The sequence below is a fragment of the Bemisia tabaci genome, chromosome 7 (genome assembly GCF_918797505.1).
Source record: "Bemisia tabaci chromosome 7, PGI_BMITA_v3".
Classification (NCBI taxonomy): domain Eukaryota; kingdom Metazoa; phylum Arthropoda; class Insecta; order Hemiptera; family Aleyrodidae; genus Bemisia; species Bemisia tabaci.
In genome coordinates this window covers 35509418-35532422 of record NC_092799.1, presented here as the reverse complement: position 1 = coordinate 35532422, position 23005 = coordinate 35509418, and the positions used below count along the sequence as shown (strand labels likewise).

At 42.7% G+C, this 23005-nt stretch overlaps 1 protein-coding gene across 5 annotated transcripts in view; it reads left to right on the top strand.

Moving 5' to 3' along the window:
* Nucleotides 1-23005, top strand: part of mtgo (miles to go) — a 219763-nt gene that overhangs the window by 164375 nt on the left and 32383 nt on the right. For 4 of the 5 annotated variants that reach the window (XM_019043998.2, XM_019044000.2, XM_072302238.1 and 1 more), the window contains one exon: nt 22420-22589. In XM_019043998.2, the coding sequence (XP_018899543.2) occupies nt 22420-22589 (170 nt within the window). Of the gene's footprint in view, nt 1-12987; nt 13116-22419; nt 22590-23005 lie in introns of those variants that run through there. The other variant, XM_019044002.2, reaches the window with a different exon arrangement.

Below are 23005 nucleotides of genomic sequence, written 5' to 3'. Positions count from 1 at the left end.
TAAGCCTGCGCAACATACTCCCAGTTCCGAGTTCCGACTCATTACATTGTCCATGATGATTATGATAATAATAGCCATCCGCTTCCTTACAGGGCTGCCAGGTACCTGGAAACAAGGAATGCATTTCTAGAGACTCTTATTTCGAACTTCCTAATTCAATTTTTCCAAGCTTCATCGGTGGTTAGAAAACATTACGCAAAAGTTAATTAATTTTTCTGAATGAACCAATGAGACAGCATTTTTGCCTTTGACTGCTTCCTTCAGTTTTCGTATGATGTCTAACTAGAGTCCCTTTATAGAGAGTTGAGGCAACGCGGCTTATGGATGTCATAAAACGGAATAAGGATTACACGAATCGGACGTTTTTTGTGATCTTTGATCAACCCATTCCCAAATTCCTATCTCCGTTCTCTCTCTCATTCCATTTGTTCCTTGCCGTACCCCCAATTCCCCGGTCCATTCCAGTTTATATAATCTTTGCAATTTTTGAAAATGTAATCTTTATTCCCGTTTGTGACACTGTGAGGGCCTAAAATGCGGGAACCAATCAGAAATGGATTCGCATTGTCTTTATCAGTATAAAGGAACTTTAATGAGAGGTAACCCGGAGTTTTCTAGTGGTAAAATTTTCCTGCTTGGAATTACGTGGACGAACGTAAAGAAGAATCATAGACGCCATGCATGTTCAGGGTGTCCACAAGTCTGGAATTTCCGGAAAGTCCGGAAATAGTACTGATTTTTTCAAGGGCGGTCCGGAAGTACTGAAAAAGAACGGAAAGTTTGTAAGAAAGCCCGGAATTTTTTTCAATTTTGTCGCAATATGAGCGGGAAATCTAAATTTTTGAAATTTTTCGAATTTCGTCAGCTGGAGGTATTGAAGAAGTACTGAATTTTTCTGTCGAGGAGGCACTGAATTTCCTGGGAATGTACTGTATAAGTACTGATTTTTGGCCAGCCTGTTTTAGTAGACTCCCTGCATGTCGTGAACGTTGCGGTGAAAGGGGAAAAAACGAGCAGAGATGAAGAATCCTTGGTCAAAGCTCAAATCCGGTGTCGAAAGCGAGCAGGGCGGCAACAGCGCTATACCGCGTGGAACAGGTACCGGTTCGACAGGACCTGAACCGGGACCCGCGCCACCACCGCGGTGGCGGGGCACGAAAGCAGGGCCCCTAGCCGCGCAGGGATTTCCGGCCCCGCCCCCCTCTGCGGTCCCGTCTCATATCGCGCGCCCAGGGGGCGGGGCGGGGGGCTCATGCTGTTATCAATGGAAGCTCCGTTCCCAGACCGCCATCGTTGCCTGATGCTCCAAAAATAGACTCGTCCACCGGCCACGTAAGCCCATTTATAATCGCTCTTCCGTGGTTCCAGACTGAACAACGATCCAGAAACTAAAAGCGCGTTCCATCCGTTAGAACTAGAGTGTTCAAACTCGAGGTTCAGTCTGGGGGCATCAGTGCGGGTGTTGACTGTTGAGCATTTTCAAAAACAGTTAAAAACGGCACACACTGGTAAAAAAAACCTCTTGGACCAATGCCGCATTGCATTGACTTAAGAGTGCAGTTTCTTGTCGCCGGATTTAAGAGTCTTGAACTCTTGTTTCAAGCGGATTTTGCATTGATCAAGCGGATTTTGCATTGAAACAAGAGTCCAGACTCTTAAATCCGGCGACAAGAAACTGCACTCTTGAACCAAGAGGTTTTTTTTTTTTAGCAGAGCAGTTTTCACATCTGTGACAAACGATGAGGAAAACCGTATGTTTCGGTGATTGAGAGTTTGTCTTGATGTAGAGGTGGACTCTCAGGATAGCGTGGATATCCCTTCATTTTGGCCTTAACTTGAGAGCTTTTTTGAGCTTGGAAAACCAGTGGCACCATCGTGTTTCTCGCGAACTTTACATAAGAATCCTCAGTCAAATCGCAAATTCCTCACACATGCAACATCTCCATTGTAATTATAAATCACTCTGGATAATGTGAATGCATAGGTTGATTGCCCTTTTAGGCCCTAAAAGCACCATGACCTAACCTCAAAATTACCGACTTATCCGTTCTCATCTGTCTCCCTACACTTCTACAGGTACTCAAGTCTGGGCCGACGTCAAACTGAAATCTCCAGCCTAGAGGTTGTGTTTAATTCAACTCGGGAACCATGCGGCAGGAAGCATCGGGTTTCGTGTATCATGTCTTAGTCTCCAATACCACTTACGTCAAGCATTTTTTAATGACGATTCGTGCCCCCACTTCCCCCGCCTCCCCTCGGATGTGGGTCGCCGCGATCATCCTGCGGCCGCGCTCGGTACCCGTCTCGTTTTCAGCCTCTCGGTCTCTTCACCGTTTCTTAATTTAATAGCATGGCGTCTAGTTTTTTAAAAACCGGGAAAAACTGGGATTCATCAGGGAATGAAAATTCACCGGGAAAATCAGGAAATTTGTTCCAGAAACCGGGAATTTCTTCTCGAACCACCCAGGGATCATTTCGTTTTCAAATTTGTCGGTCTAATCTGACGTGCGCCAAAGGAATGGCTGTAAGATTAATTAAAATCGATATGCATATCTAAAACTCTGGAAAATTATATTCTGTTCCCCAAGAAAATCCCGGGAAAGTGGGAGAAAACTTCGGTTTCTCATCAGGGAATGAGCTCCTGAAAATCAGGGAAAAATCAGGGAATGAGCTTTGCCAAGAAAACTAGACACCATGTTTAATAGGAACATTTGAGGAAATTATGAGTAGGTTGTCTGTCACACACTCTTACTCTAATTTTTGACTCCCTTATTTTTCGGTAATTTTAATTGCATCGGCTGAAACTTTATATGTACGAGTAGGATTTTGGCGTACGTGGCGATTTTGAAGAAACACGTCACGGTGAGCGACGCCAGCAACCGCGTGAGTGATATCATCGACCGATATTGCCCGCATGGTCGTTTCACGTCCGAGATGAAGGTTAGAGAAATCGCATGCTTTGCTGCACATATCAACGCAATAAAATGGCGTAGCTCTATGTGGAAAAGCGTTTCGTTGTTTTCCCTATTAATGGGTTCCATATGTGGATTGCATTTTGCAAAAAGGAACCATTAGCATTGCAATGATGCTAAGATTGTGCAACGTCATCTTTTGCTATAAAATTGCGGAAATCGTGAAAAACTATGAAATTTAGATGGTAATTTTTGTCTTAAATTTACAGTTTTTAGCGAGTAAAATAGAAACTATTAATAGATAATCGGATTTTTCCTCCAAGACAAAAGAAGTTGCACAATCTTAGCAACATTGCAATGCTAGTGGTTCCTTTTTGCAAAATGCAATCCATGTATACTCGCACTAGTTGTGGGTATAGAGTCTTTCATGAAGGCGTCTCGTGTGGCGGCCCTCATTTTTTCAGGGTTGCCGCAGTCAAGGAATAGCGGGAAACCCGGAAAATGTCAGGGAAAATGACGAAAATATCAGGAAATATTGTTAAGACACCTTTATCTCCTTTCTAGAATGGCTTTGACGTTTCGAACAACAAGTGTTGCCGGAAAACTATTCCAAATCATGTGTTTTCAGCATCTGCCATATCCTCAATCGTCAGGGAATTTCACCAAAATGTGACAGAGAGAGCAAGGAAATGTCAGGGAATTTCAATTTCTGAATTCTGCGGCAATCCTGATTTGCACAGGGTTGCCACAGTCAGGGAAAACCGAGAAATATCAGAGAAAATGACGAAAATTTCAGGGGAAAAATTGCTAAGTAACCTTCATTTGCTTTTTAGAATGGGTTCGAAATTTTCCCTCAAAACTTTTCAATTATGCCTTCTAAACCATCCGTCACATCTTCAACTGTCAGGGAACTTCACCAAAATGTGACAGAGGAAACAGGGAAATGTCAGTGAATTTCATTTTCTAAATTCTGTGGCAACCCTGATTTTCAGGCGCCTAAGTTAAATTTTTAGGCGCAAACGGAGCACAGCTACTGTTTTAAGTCGGAGCACCTCCATCCGTCGGAAGCATGAAAATGCGTGGACGATGCTGTTGACACGCGCGACGAAGCGACCGACGAACGGAGGTGGATGTTTTTATTTTTCTCTTATCTTCAAGCACCTCTCGAGCTTGGAAGTCGGATCGTCGCACAGTGGATCGAGGTAATGGGAGAGATCGGACATGAAGTTTTTGACTAAAACTGCGGTTTTAGATATTCAATGGACCACTAGACAAGGTACGAATTTTAGCATTCTGATACATGTTTCTTAACCGAAATTTTACGTAAAACACGATGCACACAACGAAAATTACCGAAATTAACTCCTGACGAAGATATTTAATGATTCTTGATGCGTCAATTCAAACCACCCGCTCATGAAAACTCAATGCTCTACGTGATTCATATCGCGCGCTAAACGTTTATCATGACAGTCTCTGCGATATAAAAATCTGGCAACCTCAATCTTGACGCTTTGGCTCAGTTATAGCAAATTGCTAATAGTTTGAACAACACATGGTGGGAAATGAGCATTGCTCGATTGAGAAGCTTGCTGAAACCGTTGTAGTGGGCGATTTGACTCACGTAGAGCTTTGAGTTTCTTGTGAGTGGGCAGTTCAAATTCCTTGTAACCAATGTGAAATAAAAACGTTAATATCTTCGTTAGGAGTTGGTTTCAGTGATTTTCGTTGTGTGGATCGTTTTCTACGTGAAATTCTGGTTAAGAAACATGTATCAGATCGCTTAAATTCGTACCTTGTCTAGTGGTCCATTCGTAAGATTTTAAAGTTTGAGGGGTGCTTCCGTGAGTAAATCGGACGGAAAAACCAACGGGTACCGCTTTTAAGACCTCCACGTTTTGTAATAATAGAGTTTTGAGCTTTTGAATTTTCAAAATTTTGTCCAACTTCTCCCTTTGACTCGTTCCACCGTGCGTCGGAGACGTGGATTGGATCCGACCCACTCATCCTCAGATTTGTCTACTGACCTATTGCCAGGCGCTTTCATTTTTTTTCCAGCTGAATTTCATCCGCCTTATTATAAACCCGGCATGTCTAGTCCTGATCAGGGACGGGATTCGAGGGTGTTTTACAGGGTTGCCACGATCAGGGAAAACCGGGAAATGTCAGGGAATTTTAAAAATTCAGGGAAAACCGGGAAATGTCAGAAAGAATGACGAAAATGTCAGGGGAGATTTTTTAAAGCACCTTCATTTGCTTTCTAGAATAGGTTTGAGATTTTGAACAAGAAATTTTGCTCGAAAACTATTTTCTATTATGCCTTTTTAACCATCCGTCACATCTTCAATTATCAGAGAATTTCACCAAAATCTGTCAGGGAAATGTCAGGGAATTTCATTTTCTAAATTCTGTGGCAACCCTGGGACGGGATCCGAGGGTTTTTCAGCCGCCACACTCTGGACCGAGTCAATAAGAGAAGTCGTACAAAATCAAAAAACTTTGAAAGCCCATATTTACGAAAATGTAAAACAAAGAATAAGCTTGAGGTGGTTCCATTGGCTTTTTCCTGAAATTTCGGTAGATACATCGCTTCTGTCCAATGACGTTGAATTCAGTTTTTTTTGGTTTCCTGCTTTTGACTAAACATGTCAACGCTGTTGCAGACGAAGATTTTGCGTGCGTATTTTCGTAATATGACTCTCAGACGAACTGTTGCCCGCTCCGCGCCAGCAACGGTGGGGATTACATGTGGAGTGGAGGGGGCAGCGGCCCCAAAGTTGTCGAGTTTAGCCTTAAAGTCCCTCTCAGAAAGTTCAACTTAAGGCGCGTGCCTCTCATCCATCCCTGAGTGCCTCCTGTATTTTAGGTGGCTATCCATAAAGATTCTGAATTTCCCGTTTTTGTTTCCCTGATTTCCCACGTAAAACGTGAATATAAAACATGAGAGCACTTCAGTTCTTCCCAAGTCCAAAGCATCATTGAGAATTCAGCGGGACGAGAAAGGGAATGTGCGACAGGACCAAAATAAAAGATTCTCTACTAACTTCCATAGTGACATTAAGGAACTCTTACAATCGGAGATTTTACATTTCCTTATAGACAGTAATAACTATCAGGTAGCAAAACTCATTTTTACTGAAAACAAATACTGAGGTATTAGCCGATTTACTCTTCATTAATAAGCGGACTCTGGCCATGCTTTAATAAAACAAAAAACAATGTGCAAGAGGATGGTTATGTTTAAAAACATTACCTTGACATGGTGAAAAACGAGCAAACAAACGTTTCGACCATAACAAACGCCAAAGGCCAATTTTTTTTTAAAATTAAAGCATGACCTGAGCTCGCTTATTTTTGAAGAGTAATTCGGCTGATTGCTCAATAATTGTCGTCATTATGAGTAGCTCTAACAAAAAAATTCACTATATTCCTGTACTAATTGAAAATAAACCTGTACCATACTCGGATACAGCAAAATACCTCGGAGTCACGATTGACAGAAAATTGATTTGGAGACATCATATCAAAAACAAAAGAGAACAACTTAATGCAAAATACAGACAAATGTATTGGCTCTTGGGAAGAAACTCGGCCCTCTCCATAGCCAATAAAGTTCTCTTATACAAACAAGTCCTTAGGCCTGTCTGGACATACGCCTGTGAACTATGGGGCTGCACTAAACCGAGCAACAGATACTTGATTGAGTCCTTCCAGGCGAAGGTGCTACGGTCAATGGTGAATGCCCCATGGTTCACAACTAACCAATCGATTAGGGAGGAGCTCGGAATAGAGTCTGTCTCTGATTACATTAAAACAGCTTCCTACAAGTACTATAATAAACTTGAAATTCACTCTAATCCCCTAGCCAGGGACCTCACCATAGACGACCCGGTAAGGAGGCTAAAGAGGATCAAGCCTCGCGACTTGGCCTTTGGCGTCTAACTTAAAAAAAAAGAAAAAAAAAAAAAAAAAAAAAAAAAAAAACCATTTCTCATGTAATTACAACAAAGTAGATCTCTCATAATCTAGTTATCAGAGCTGCAACTGCCGACATGGAAAACGCATGAAAGCAATTGTAACTCACTTTTTACTTAATTAAGGTTTTTCTTAAAACATTGTGCAGGATGATGGTAACCTTTTTGGGCTTAATTTCGTAATTCTATCCAAATTTAGTACTAGGGAAAGCTGGATGTTCTTAAATGTATTAAGTATTAACTTATAATAACGTTCAATAGCGGAAAGATGGATCATTAGGCTAATTTTATAGCATTGTATACTGGCAAAGACAAGAATGACACTGCACAATGTTCACACTATCTTTATCATGCTCATTTATTTTTATTATTTTGATTTCTTTATTTTCTTTTAATCTATGTAACAGTTAAGACGTATGAGTGTAGTCTGGATTTCATGCGAGTATGGGTTATGGAAGTTAAAGCTAAAAACAAAAATTAGACGTCAGTCAATTTCTAAGTTACTTTATTTGTAAAGAAAAGTTAATTTACACCTAGTAGGTGGTTGTAACATGTATTTGAAGAATAAAAAAAAAAAAAAAAAAAAAAAAAAAAAAAAAAGAGTAGCCGAAAACTTGACTATTTTCTCATTTTTAATCATATTATTACCTGTTGACCACCGTCTGGTTGGTTGATGAGCTTCGGGTAGTGCAGTGCGCCCAACAAGATCACCAAACATCGATTTGTCAACGAAACGAATTTTGCAACAGGTCGCTCAATAACCAACAAAAAGGTAGATCAACACTTGAATAATGGAGCCCGTAAACTAGTATGAGCTTAGACCATCGCCAGGTATCAGTCGAGGGTTTCAGTTCGTCATCAATCTAGGCTCACTGAAAACCGTGCGATTATAGTCTTTCTCACGGTCTGTGACATCAGAAACCAAGGTATCTCAACTCTCATTATAAACGGACTCCTTTGAAGCGTTTCGCACGAGCTTTTGCACTTGTCCCGTGTTTAGTTCATTGTTCCTACCTTGTCTCGGTACTCATCTAGTTAATTTGAAGGTATTCAACCCAAAGGGATCTATAAAGCGATCCTGTATGTCTAGTTCTGTTTGATTTAATCAATTTCTACGCAGTCTCCTTTGGCATCATCTATTTTAGAGCGTTAGCCATCTGGAAGTGGAAGACTAACCACTATCGTATGTACAACATCATAGGGTGCTTGAGCATTAACGAAGGCAATTTTTCCGGATATCTTACACCTTTTCCACGTGCAACTCCGATCATGAATGTAAAATTCATGAATGGCAGTAAGATAATGTAAAGTTTTGGGTATTCTCGAGCCACCACTTTTAAATTTAGAGGAACAAAATTCGGTGCAAAATTTAATTGGGCAATTTAATTTTTTACATGAAAACGGTTGTGCGGATTTTTGTGCAAATTTCAGTGAATTTTATCCAATTTACAAAGCAAATTCCTTAAAATGTTCAAAGGAATTTGCACAGACGTTCTCTCGTAAAAAATGAAATTTCCCTGTTAAATTTGGTAATTGCTGACGTGGCTTGGTTCCTTTCTGTTAAACTCGGTCCATTTGTCAGGGAATCCACCCAAATGTGTCAGGGAAATCAGGGAAATTTTAGGGAATTTCATTTTCTAAATTTTGTGGTAAACCTGGAGATCGGGATTGGGGATGGAAGTGTGGCATCGGCGCATGGCGAATCCCCGCAGAGTTTGATCCGGTGAACCCGGCTCCGAAACTGTACGGAGCGTAAGTGTACTTGCAGCCCGCGTCTGCCGCCGGTTTATTTTAAAACGCCCTTATTACTTGTTTGGGTTATTTCTTTCAGCTCCGCTCCCTCCGACCACCCCCGACCTTTCCCGCCGCCCGCTTCGCCCGCCACAACTTTCTGCTCGCTCGCTTTTTGAGTCAGCTCTGAAATACGGACGGTTTCTCGTCCCTCGCAAACGCATATTTTGAACGAACTACTACACAGAGAGGAAACTCAAAGTAAAAATTTGGTTAAGGTGATTTGATTGACGCCATATATTGTTTCAGAACGGCATGCGATATATCGCATCAATTGGTTCCATTTTTGCAGCTACTCGTCATTTTTCTCAAATTTTGAGACCGCGATTCTGTTAACAGGAGACTAAAGCACTCACTTACCAATTTTAAAGAAGAAATTCAACGTAATAAAGGCGTGGTTTTTATAGAGAGAAAATATCGCATTTGGGTGCAGTTTCGATATCAGTCGACAGGTCCTTAACAAAGCAATCATTTCTTAACATTTTTCATAGTTTTGAATTTTTTCAGTTTACGCGAAGAAACTATGAATTAGCTTATTTAAACTGTAAATGCCAAATTCTCACTTAAAGTTAATTTCGGACTCAGCTAACAAGTTTGGCTTGCTTTTCGTGAAGTTTTGATGGGTGAACTCCTCTTGTGATACTTTAACTCTTTTTTATCTACTATTATTGTATTGTACCGACCATCGAATGTGAAGGAGACTCTCCAAATAGTAAATTTTACCGTTCAAAGGTTTGAATTTAATATGTTTTTAATTGTATTTAATTTTCTTAATAAAAATGTAATTAAAATTATTTTTGTTTCTTTGTTGCAGGTGAGTTGATGCCGCTTCCTTTCTCGAAACGTGCACGAATAATTACCAAGGTCAACGGTAAGCCAATGTAGAATCCGCACTCCCGTTTTTGTAAGAAGGCGTTGAGCCAGTCACCAGCAAGCCTTTCTACTGTAGATGATCAAGTAGAACCATCATAACTGCATTTAACGTCGCTGAGGTTCCCCATTGCTTAATCTGTGACCAGATCTGTAGAAAGAACGTATCCTCCATGAAGTCACATCTGAGTCTTAATACCAACGCCTAGAGCAAGAAAATCTGGAAATATAGGCGCGAGTTTTACCGTAAAAGGTCAAAAAGTGAGGGAAATATCACGTCCGTTAGTTGAAAGAAAAAAATTCCTAAGTCCTAGGTTAAAAGTTTGGTTGAATTTACGTTACAAAGTCTGACATACACATAGAAAGGGAGCAGTTACAGTGCCCTATGTGGTACAGGGTGTCTACAGGTCCGGAAATAGTACTGATTTTTTAAGGGCAGTCCTGAAGTACCGAAAAAGTGCGTAAATTCCGGAAGAAGGTCCGGAATTTTCGTCGTTTTTGTCGCAATTTAAGCGAGAAAGTCAAATTTTTGAAATTTTTCGATTTTCATCAAAATGAAGGTACTGAAAAAGTACTAAATGTTTCTGTTGAGGAGGTACTGAATTTCTTGGGAATGTACTGAAAAAGTACTGATTTCTGACCAATCTGTTTTAGTAGACACCCTACCCTGGTGGTATGAAAATTACGTAAAATTAAATTTCCAACGGCTCCCAGAGAGCATTCCTCGTTGAGAGCTTAAAATTGTCTTACCAGGAAGATCAAGGTCCCTTTTCACAGATCCGGACACATAATTTAAATGAAAAAATCAAGCAATAGAAAGCCCTGGAACATCGTGTGAGGAAATGTATCTTCATCTTTACCCTCGTAGCACGGGAAAAGTGTGCCACCAGATTCCGATCTCCATGAGAAAGTGAAAATTCCACGATCGAAGCCGCGCCGTATCGACTATTTTTTCCGATTTCGCGGACCGGAGAGTTCCGAGGCTGGACAGAGGCGAGGTCTCGCTTACCTCGGCTCTGCATGACGTCACCAGGAATCACCGGAAAGCGAGGAGTGGCTCGGATATTTCTGAGAACTCCAAGAATGAGGCCCGCAAACCAGGAGGGAGGGGGTGGCATGGCGGGGCCAGGTTCGTTAGCCGAATTCCAGGGCGTCGCGTCATTCTGATTTTTATCACATCGCAGGGCGGCGGCGGCGGCGCTATGTGCCCCGAGACCGCAACGTCGTGTCTTTATGCGGCACCAAGTCACCATCGCCAACCACCAAGTCCTGCTAGCTGAATTTTGAAATTGATAGACATGGAAGTTCATGAGAAACTGGAGCGATCCTATCGGTTCAGGATGTCTACAAGTCCGAAAATTTTTAGGGGCGGTGGTCCGGAAGTACTGAAAAGTACGGAAATTCCGCCAGAAGGTCCGCAATTTTTGTCATTCTCGTCGCAATTTGAGCCAGAAATTAAAATTTTGGAAATTTTTCGATTTTTGTCAATGGGAGGCACTGAAAAAGTACTGAATTTTTCCATCGAGGAGGTACTGATTTTGTTGGGAATGTACTGAAAAAGTACTCTGAAAGTACTGATTTTTGGCCAGCCTGTTTTTGTAGACACCCTGCGGTTGAAACGGGGGATCTTACCTGTAGACTAAGGGGGAAAATAAGATTGTCTATTACTATCTTCTTCGTACTTTGTTTGCAACCACCCGCTTCCACCAATACGTTCGTTACATTTTCTCCTTTGTCTATCAACTGAAGGAAGTATAATCTTCCTGACCGTAAATGACACCACACCATAGGGGCGAATCGGAAATAATTTCAGTATTCCGTCGAGGAATAGAAAAGGCACGCAATAGCTCACCAGTGAAAACACCCGAAACTCCTTCAATTTTTGTATATGCAACACGGACATCCGTAAAGCTCAAATAGTTGTATTCACTTATTCAGGCGTTCGTGGCGCGTTCCTCGTCCATCCGTTGCGATACAGAATTCCGTACGCCTAACTAATTGTAAGTACCCCTCGTTAATCTCTCCGTAGAGGGATTCTCTACGAGCGGATGGGGACTGATGTCAACCGAGGTGCCATTCAGATGCTTGCCGGAGCATCTGAATGGCGCGACACGGCGGTGCTGCCGCGTCGCGCGTCGGGACGAGCGGATGCGCTCGCCACGTCCGGTGCAGCGCCGCGATGTGACCGTTGACTCGGTCTCTCAGGTGTTGTCCTTGAGTGTCCGCCGTCGTTGCCGCCGCCAAGCAACGCCCCTGACCTTGCCCGCCACCCGGAGGGGGGGGGGGGGGGCTGCTCTCTCCAAATTCAGCGGCCGCTTAAAGTTCGCTCTCGCATCGCGACAACGCCTCTAGTGTGCCCCCCGAGCGGTCGTCTTCTGATCGCGTTCCTAGCAGCGGCGGACTGATCGTTGAAGTTGATGGATAACAGCAGCAGGGTGTCTACAAGTACGGAAAGTCCGGAAATAGTACTGATTTTGAAAGGGCGGTCCGGAAGCACTGAAAAAGTGCGGGAATTCCGCCAAAAGGTCCGGAATTTTTTAAATTTTTTGTTATATTTGTCGCAATTTCAAATTTTTGAAATTTTTGGAGTTTCGTCAAATGGAGACACTGAAAAAGTACGGAATTTTTCTGTTGGAGAAGGTACTGAATTTCTTGAGAATGTGCTGAAAAAGTGCTGTAAAAGTACTTATTTTTGACCAGCTTGTTTTAGTAGACACTCTTCAGAACGAGCGCATCATAGCGCCAATTTTTCGAAAATTTAGGATATACGTAGAATCGCGAGCATAGCAATTTTTCATCCCAAATTAATCACATAACGCTCTTTAGAGAGCAGGGGGAGGGGGGAACTAAGCATTTTGTCATCGTTCAAGGGATGTGCACTGGTGCAGACCTGTGTAAGAGGTGCAATGCGAGGGGGAGGAGAATTCAAATAATCCGATTTTTTGCGTCTAGTAACTTCCAAACAGTCTCTGAATAAGGTCTCAGGCGGAAGTGTACAATTGTACATATCTCCGAGGAGCCCATCGCCGAGAGCTTGGCCATCCCCCCTTCCCGCCCCCACCGGGTTTTCCCGACGCATCGGGCCTCCCCGTTCCCCCTGCAACATCCTGTCCGCGGAAAGGGCCCCCGACTCGGATGACGCGAAACCATTCCTGACGTCGACGCGCTATACAAATCGTGCGGGTTTTCCTCGTGGAACGGGAATGGGTGGCGCTGATGGATGCGGAGGCGCTTTAATGCTCGATGCACATTGTACCTGCATCGACAGAGTGCATGTTTACCGAGTCTGCTGCGCTTGACGTCACCGACGATGTGTCACGATGTGTGCTCTCGCCGATTTTTAAGCCCGCGGGCGATTGCCACCAGCGCTGGGGGATTTTCATCCTGCTCGGTGCCGTAACTTGACGCGTTCACGAATTTTTCGAGTGCCGCTTTCGGATTTTGGATTTCGATAATTTCTGCCACCGTACTAAAGTTTTTGTCGTTTGGCCACTCCCACCGCACTATCGTTCGCCGCTGGAGGCAGGGAAATTCTGACCGAGTCCAAAGGCATTCTTATCACCTACAGGTAATATACGATTGCACTGAAATTTCTAGGAGACCTATGAAGATGGATAACGTTAAGGAAACTCAGTGCTCTAGTTCCATAGCCCTTCCGGGATTCGGAACTGTTTTGTTCCGATTTCTTTAAAGTTCCGGAAAATGCAAAGATTTTCCGAGAATTTCCAAAATTTCGGGGAAAATTTCGGAAAATCAAAAAAGTTCCGGAAGTAGGTAGGAGTTTTTGAAAAAATTTTGAAAGGCGGTCCGGAAGTACTGAAAAAGTACGGAAATTCCGCAAGAAGGTCCGGAACTTCGGTCATTTTTGTCGCAATTTGAGCGAGAATTCAAATTTTTGAAATGTTTCGAATTTAGTCAAATAAGGTACTGAAAAAGTACTGAATTTTCCTTTTGAGGAGGCACTGAATTTCTTGGGAATGCACTGAAAAAGTACTGTCAAAGAACCGAATTTTGGCCAGCCTATTTTAGTAGACACTCTGATTTTGAAACGCCCTTCAAGTACCTCGTGGAAGTTTCTGGAGTCACTTCTCTTGACGTCACCGACGATGTGTCACGATGTGTGTCTCTCACCGATTTTTAAGCCCGCGGGCGACTGCCACCGCGATGCCAGCGCCAGGGGATTTTCATCCTGCTCGGTGCTGTAACTCGACTCGTACGCGAATTTTTCGAGTGCCGCTTTCGGATTTTGGATTTCGGCCGTTTCTGCTACCTAAAGTTTTTGTCGTTCGGTCCATTCTTGCCACCGCGCCATCGTTGTTTCGACGCTGGAGGCAGGGAAATTCTGACCAAGTCCAAAGGCGTTTTTATCACCTACAGACGATTGCACCGAAATTTCCACACGGAAAAAATTATATTGCTTATCTAACAATTCAATTGCTAAAAAAAGTGATTGCAATGTTTCAGTGTAGATTTTACAACAAAAGAATGCTACTTTAACCACCCCCGTGGTTAAATCAGCTCACAATAGTGGTTAAAGTAGCATTATTGTGTTGTAGAATCTACATTGAGACGTTTCAGCCACCTTTTTTTTCAGCAATTGAATTGTTAAATCAGCAATTTAATTTTTCCGTATAGTAGACCTACGAAGATGGATAGCGTCAAGGAAACTCACAAGGGGAGCTTCCCAAGTGTAACCGGAATTTTCAGTTGAAATTTCGCATGAAGATACTAGAGATGATTTTAGGGATGCCGTATTTTTTCGTTTTTTCGAATGGGGTCGGGAAAGCCCTCAAAAAAAGGGCTAAAGATGCGAAAAAACGCGTGCGCTAGCGGCACAAGGTAAACGTAGGTGATAGAGGCCCTGTATCCTTATCAGTACCGCATGGCCAAACGGTAGCGCGCTCGCCTCGCAGGCGGGAGGTCCGAGGATCGGTTCCTGATTACCGCTCGTAATTTTATTTTACTTTATGCTTGTTTATTTTTCACTTACTTTATTTTGCACCATTCGCTCCGCAAACCGACTTACGAGGTAGAACACGTAGTGACTGAAGATTTTTTACATATGCTGATAAAAACTCGAAGTTTCTCTTGGATTGAAACATTATATATAATTGAATGAACAAAACACTCTAAAACTCACCAAATTTCGTTGCCAAGCTGACTTTCCGGAGTTTCGAATCTGTATCTGTATCTGACTGATACTCCGGAATGTCAGCTTGGCAACGAAATTTGGTGAGTTTTAGAGTGTTTTGTTCATTCAATTATATATAATGTTTCAATCCAAGAGAAACTTCGAGTTTTTATCAGCATATGTAAAAAATCTTCAGTCACTACGTGTTCTACCTCGTAAGTCAGTTTGCGGAGCGAATGGTGCAAAATAAAGTAAGTGAAAAATAAACAAGCATAAAGTAAAATAAAATTACGAGCGGTAATCAGGAACCGATCCTCGGACCTCCCGCCTGCGAGGCGAGCGCGCTACCGTTTGGCCATGCGGTACTGTTAAGGATACAGGGCCTCTATCACCTACGTTTACCTTGTGCCGCTAGCGCACGCGTTTTTTCCGCATCTTTAGCCCTTTTTTTGAGGGCTTTCCCGACCCCATTCGAAAAAACGAAAAAATACGGCATCCCTAAAATCATCTCTAGTATCTTCATGCGAAATTTCAACTCAAAATTCCGGTTACACTTGGGAAGCTCCCCTTGTCAGTGCTCCTATTCCATCGATTTCGTGAAAGTTCCGGAAAATGCAGAGATTCAAGACATTCCGGGAATTTCAAAAATATCGGAAAATCTTAAAAGCTCCGGATTTTGGAACTAGTTCCGGAGAAGGGGAACACTGAGGAAGCTAGTCACATTCCCATTTTTCATGTTTTCAAAACTCAAATCCATGTTAAAAGTTCAGCAATCTGAATTAGTCGCAGAAATGAGGGATGATTTTTCGCACTGACAAATCGTACAATTCTTCCCATTGGTTATCAGTCCCAACTGAACCCACCTCGTATTCCGCTCTGTTGCAGTGGCGACTCTTGAAAGTTGGCGACACTTTTTTTTTTAAATATACGTAAAACAATCGATTCTTGGTAAGGCAGCGCTTTCCACCCCAAATCGACATTTATAATGTATTTAAACAGGCCAGCCTGCTAAATTGCAACTGTTCTGGTGTGAGCTTAAAGAAAGGAAATGCACAGGAAAAACATCCAAAATTTGGAGGTGCCCGAAAATGATGCGAACCCTTAGAATTTTCCCAATGTCCGGAAGTAGTGGAAATTTCTTTGGGTTGGGTGGGGAGACCTCCTTAAAAACGCTAGAATTTTGGGCATCCGTGGGTACGTGGCCCTCAGTGCGTGCAGAGGTAATCACGGCGCGGCGGGTGGAATAGATTTTTCTCGACCGAAAGCACGCAACGTATCACTAGCGGGCGGAATTCCCCCTGACCTCGGACTCGGATTCGTAGGTGCGGCCGGCGTGGCGTTGTGTCTGGTCGCGCGCCACGCCGGGCACCGTCGCGCGTCGCCGGATGACACACTTTATTTTAATCCCGATTCCCAACGCGCCCAAGACTTATAGCCGTCAAGCCGGCCACCCGTCGTAATGGCTCACCATACTGCCGAACCGAAAAAAAAACTCCGGCCGTGGGAGCCGCAATTACGAGCTATCTAGACATGCCGTCCGTTCCGGGCTGAAAGGCCGAAAATTCCGGCCGCTGGAGCCGTAGCTTCGGCCTCTGAACCCGGAGCAATTAAAGCTACGCCTCCAGCAGCCGGAATTTTCGGCCTTTGAGCCCGGAACGGACGGCATGTCTATACAGCCCGTAATTGCGGCTCCCACGGCCGGAGTTTTTTTTTCGGTGCGTGCTAAGGAAAACCGCCATATGAACCTCCAGACATGCCATATTTCCTTCAATAAAACCTTAATTTATTGGGAAAATATTGCATTTTTTTTCCTCAATTTTTTCAGACGATTCCGTTCGCAATTTCGTTTAAAATGTCTGAAAATTTCAAGACAAAACTCGCATAATCGTTCTCCAAAATACATGCTTTATCCGGGGCAATTTGGCAACTTTTGAATGTTCATGCGGCGTTCTTCCTTAGCACGGCATACCCAGGTTTCACTTACTTCGGACCGAATTCACTCGTGGTAATTCGGCTGTGAGCGGAGTTATGGAAGTTTCAAGTGCGCACGTAAAAATATAACGTGGTTTAAATAAAAGGGGAATTGACACTGAGTGGCGCCGGGCGTCAGGATCGCGGATCCGATCCGATGGCGGAACAAACCGGCAGACGAAGATGAGAACGATCGACGAGGAATGTTAATAGACTCGCCGCTTGCCACTGCCTTCAGGTCGTCGCCGTCGTGATGCGACCGCGCGAGACGCGCTCGGCCACGCTGTGCTGTGCCCGATGAAAGTATGGACACAAGTACCCATGTCTCATCGGATCAGCCATCGTGGGCTTCACGGGGTTCTTTAGTTCACGAAGTTTTGAAAAAGTACGAAAATTCCGCAAGAAGATCCGGAATTTTTTTTTCATTTTTTTGTCATTTTTGTCGAAATCTAAGCAAGACATTAAGATATTTGAAATTTTCCGAATTTCGTCAGTGGGAGGTACTGCAATGTACTGAACATTTCTTTTGAAACGGTACTGAATTTTTTGGGAATGTACTGAAAAAGTGCTGTAAAAGTTACTGATTTTTGGCCAGCCTGTTTTAGTAGACACCCTGCTATTTTTCCGCGGACGGTCACATCATCGAGCACGGGTTGCGCATGTGGCTCCTACAAGCTTTCAAACCTTTAATCCGAATACTTGGAAAGTGTAGAAAGAGAAATTAACTAAGTTGTTTTTATGAATGTCTCTATGTTATCAAAGAAATATATTATTTTAAAAATAATTATAAGTAATTGAGAAACATGGTAAGATGGTAGAGGCGCGTCTCTGAGACCGACTTAAAAGGTCCAGCAGTCACGGACGAGAAAGTAGCCGAAGCCAAGCGAGCGGGAGATTACCTCGGCAGTTCGCCTTCAATTCTCCGGGTATACCAAAACACTACCTCGGGGTTCGAATAGTTGCTTGCTCCAAGATTGATCCCTGCTCCGCTTAGCACGCTGTGGCAATGAACCTGAATCCAACGCTCAAGGCGCTTCCTATCAAGTACGCTGGGAAAAATCCGATTCATCGCTACGAAGAAAATAGTTTTACTCGTGGATTCTCGTTTCGCCACTATACTTTCACCTGCTACTCGGAGGAAACCCCACTCTCAAAGACACAACTTAACATCGAACACCACAGTTTTTGTCAATGGCAACCGATGCTCCCGCTCACAGAAAGTTAACTTCGGTTTTTTGTAACTAATATATTTGTCGAAAATTGCGTCTTTTGGTTTGGCTAGTAGAACTTTGTAAGTTCGATTTCCTCATATGAACGAACGCTTTGTTAAAAATTGGTTGAAACTAATTACAACTTCGTAAGTAGATTTTGTTTTCTTTAGCTATGCCTCTCTGCCCTTTTCATTTTCTTTAACCGCTTAATTTTGCGAATTTTGTGTAGTGTAGTGCTCTGCCTTACATTAAGTTAAACTCGATTTCCCCCTCCTTATATCATCTTTGTTAGGTACTTCTAGACCTTTGTTTCTGTTAACGGTGACATAGTTTGGCGTATTATTGCAAAAAGGAACCATAACTTAGCACGAACAATTTAAATAAAAAAGAAAAAAATAGGAATTCGATGGGCATTATTACTGCTGATTAAATACTCATTAAGGCATGTAACACTCCTTTTAGAAAAAAATCTCAAACGTGACGGCTATGACCCACCGAGGATGCAAAAAGTTCCCTTATCTTCTCATTTCTGAAATCGAAACTTTCATTTTCACAAACTCCTCGCCCCCGAAATCTTTGAAGTAATGACATTATTTTCTCCTATCTCCCCTCTTTCTCTTTTGTGCATTTTAGATGCTTTTTCGTTTCCACAAATTGTAATGATATAGAAATATGCACGATTCAGTGAAAAGATGCAATTATAGGCACTTCCATGAAGGACAGTTTTGATGACGCTACGTTTTGATGGGCATCTTGTAGGTTGAGCCACTGATCCTCGTCGTTCGGACGGATTTTGTTTTTTCGTGCATGACACCTCTCGCATGTTTACTTATCACCGCGAGTGGTGTGGTGGTAAGCAAGGTGATGTGACTCGGACACATAACCAACCGCGTGTTTAGACGCTGGACGCAAATGCCAAGTGGTGCGCTCTCGTTGGTCCACGTATGCGTTTCACGACCAGCCAAGCCGCCGCCCCCCGCCCCGCCCCCCGCCCCGCCCCCCCCGCCCCCGGTCTCCACGCTCGCCAATTCCGACTCATAGGCGCGGTCCTCGTATTATTCCGCGCCCATCACTAAAAATACAGGGTGCTCCACAATTCATTGAGCCATAGCGTTTCAGGAGTCCACCCTTCGGTTCATAACAAGACTTTTATGCTTTAATTTTTCTTTTTTTCTAAACTCTCTCTCCAGAGCCTCTGCCCTCCTCATCTCTACGCTCGAGATATGATAAAAATTCGTGAAAATCTATATAAACTACCATTGACCTTAAAAGGTAAACGGATTAATTTTTTAACTAAATGAAAGGAAAATCGGGCACCTGCTACTTCTTAAGTTCTCAACTTACTTCCAAACACATGAGACAGGCGGATAGAAAAAATCAGGCGCCTCTCGGACCAATTTTTAAGATACAAACTTTGTTGATTCTTTCAGCAACATTTTTCCTATAGCAGTTCGTAATGCTACAAATAATTTACATATACAAATACAATATACATACAAAGCCGGTTTTATAGCGCTCTCTGGCGCTCTATGTGATACCTAGCCGCCGAAGTCTCTCACCCTTGAAAAACCCTTCAGGGAATTGGCTCATCCTCATCTCTTCTAAAATCCCCTGTCGCCACCGTATTGTTGGGCTTCACTTTTCTTAAAATAATATCAAGAATTTTATTTTATTCAGTTCGGTTTCATATTTGAAGTGCTATTTACACCGTCGGTGCGTCGTTAAACTTCGGCAATTTTGCTTACGTCATGTTTGTTTAGTCTACCGATGGCGGACGTTTTGTAAACAAAGAGATTATATTTGTAGCTATCGGTGAATCATTGACCATCAGTTTCCGCGGAGGTCACTGCCGCAGTCTAGCCTCCTATCGCTGACCGCCGATAACCTACCTCAACTTGAATTTTTTCCGCGCCTCCTTTTAACTGCTGATTTTCTTTTGTTTTCGCCTTTGCGGTTGTTACACTCTCTCCGGCTGTTTTTTGCATGTTTGAACTCTCCATTTTACGCGGAGAAACGTGGATGTTGCGACTTGGCACCGAAACGATCGCGATAAAATGTGCGCGTCGTTGTTGTCGTGATCTCGAGAGGCTCAACTCGTAGAGGTATTGCATAGAGTGCTCCAGTTCGCTTGTAGTGACTCATTGGGAATTTCATGGAATTCCATTTTTATAGTGCTTCAACTCTTGGCAGATGTTCTTTTTTTTCCTCCCTTCTTTGGAGTGTAACTGGTCAAAGCCAAAATCCATCTCTATGTACCCATCTAGGTGACTTCTTGGTCCAAGCTATTTTTTATTGATTAAAGAAAAAATGGACGGTGTTTACCAAAATTCCACCAAATCGCATCAATTATTTTGAACAGAGGGAGAGAAGGAGACTCTAAGTTCTATTCCACCATAAGACTCGATTGTAACTACCAAGTTTAATTACTTTTTTCACGTTCGCAATTTATTTTTGACTCCCTGGTAAAAATTGGCGATAAGAGCTGCGTTTCAAAATACCGTAGGAATTCTTATAGCCGGCTAAAGAAGGCTACAGAAAATCATATAGCTGGCTGTAGAATGCGGAGAAAATCATACGGCCGGGCTATACGAAGCGATAAAAAATTATGCAGCCGGGCTATAGCTCCTATCGCCGGGCTTTACACTTTATCGCCTGGCTGTTGCTTTTTCGCCATCGATTATAAAAGGCTATAAGAAATTGTGTAGAAATTCGTGTGCTTTGGAAATCATTAAGTTTGATACGGAACCACCTTAATATTTACAAAACACACAATATATTTTCCTTCAATACATATTTTTTTCCATCAATTAAAATGAGAATAATCCATACAGGATGTGCAAACATTTCAAAATCATGAGTTGAACAACGCTGACTCCGTCAGATTAAATATTAGAGCCTAACACCAAGCGGAGCGGCGACGCACTGGCGCCTACAAACCTAACAGGGATACTTCACGCATTGCGCAACGCGTGAAGTATCCCTGTTAGGTTTGTAGGCGCCAATGCGTGTTTCGCGCGGGCTGCCCGCCTGCCACGGCGCTTGAAGCAACTATTTCACACCAGAGGTATTGCGCAGTATCATACGAAACTGAAGACGCTCTAATATATTAGTAATGGCAGGCATCCATCAAAAGTACGGAGCTTTCCTCGCAAAATAAATCAAGATACTACGGCACAAAAAGAGAGCAGTATTCCAAAAACTCTCTAATTGTAAGTCCTAGCATCCGTTATCAGTAACGTTTAGCATACACTTTATCGCCTGGCTGTTGCCTAATCGCCATCGGCTATAAAAGGCTATAAGAAATTGTGTAGCTGGCTATAGAAGCTATTGGAAACCTTACAGCCGGCCGTAGGTCTATGGTATTTTGGAACACAGATTCTACTGCCAATTTTTACCAGGGTGTGAATTTGTAACAAGAGGAAATGTACGTTTAGGTACTTAAATGCGAGACTGTAACAGTTGTAAGAGTTGGGAACAGTTCCCTACTCTTTTTTTCTTCTTTTCTTTTCAATGTGCGACTCGGCGTTTCTATTACAGTCGAGTCATATCTTCTTACTTCTAAGTTACTTACATAAGTTTTAAGTGACCCAACATTGAATGTAAAGTCTCTTGGATCCAGAGTACGGACTCAAAAAGAATTTTACAGGAAAAAATCCTCCTGATTCTATCGGATTTTTGTTTGAATTAAAAGGAAACATGCGTAGATTCAATCAAAAGTCCGATTGGAGCATGAGTATTTTTTCTTTGAAATGTAAGAGCCTGGTCTCCGGATCCAAAAGACTTTTTTCCCTGCAGTGAAGTTACTCTTTTCCAGCGTTCCCGTTTTGAAAACATTTAAGCCTCAAACTTTTCAAATGTATCATTTTTAACTGTCCTTTTTTCATTTCTTTTATTTACAAAGTGTTCCGATTCCCATCGCAATTTTCACGACAGCGCACGCCGGCTCTCCTACACTGAAATAAAAATCTCGGTGTATTTTCTAAGAGAAGGGTAAAATTACCAAGAATTCAGGGTTCTATTTGATCCCACTTTTTTCTTGGTAAAATTACCATTTATGGAATTGGTAATTTTACCGAGAAAGCTCGGTAAAATTATTGAACTTTCTCGGTAAAATTATTGAACTTTCTCGGTAAAAACGCCATTATTTTGTATCGACTGTGGTAGAATTACCGAGATAAAATGGCAATGTTACCCGGAATTGATTACCAATAAAAGTGGTATTCTTACCTGAAAAAAACAGTAAAAATACCGGTTTTTAGGTAAGCTTACCAGTCTGTCTTTGTAAAATTACCAATAATTGGTAAAAAAACTGAGATGGTAAAGGTACCAACGGACCGTGGTAAAAACGCCGAGAATTTTTTTTCAGTGATTGTTTTCACTCGAATGCGATCGCGTGCTCGGCGGCCCTGAAGCAATATTCGGACCCCGAATGGCAGGAGACATGAGTGTTCGATTAAATGTTGACTTTGTCGGAAAGCATCATTTTGGAAATCGTTTGAAAGTTCTTCATGGATACGTCGCAGAAGGAAAACGCTGACGTTTGCTTTTGTATTTTCCAGGTCCGGTAACAGTGCCTATGGTCTCGACCAACTCCTCGCCGCCGATAGCAATGCCGGTTCAAGTACCACACGGCCATGTCGTCCAACAAATCGTCGACGAAAGTGGCACCTTGCGACACGTCATTCTATCGCCGCAGCACCCACCCATGGTGCCCATCCCTCCACATTTCGTGAGTACTTATTTTACCGATTTTTACTCATATCTTGCTAATCGTAAGTTCCCACACCTCACTGTACACCATTATTTTTAGACTGGATGCGTGTAACTGCAGTTTAACAATGTATATCACGTTATCTAGTGCTGGATGCGTTTTATTTCTTGCTTGCACTTGAACTGCCGAGATGGTTATTTGTGCGCTTTGAAATTCAGTTCGCCCCTGGTGGCGTTTTCTAGTCATCGGACTACGACACGAGTTGTCATGATTTGGGATCAAAGTTTCTTAGGAAAATAAAGTGCTGAGGATGGTAACGGAAATTCCTGGGAACATGCTTGGATTTCGGGAATGCTCCTGGTGGATTTTCAAAAGATGAGTGATAACCGAGCACACATGCATGTGATGTGTGTATTTCCTCGTCAAGGTTCTCT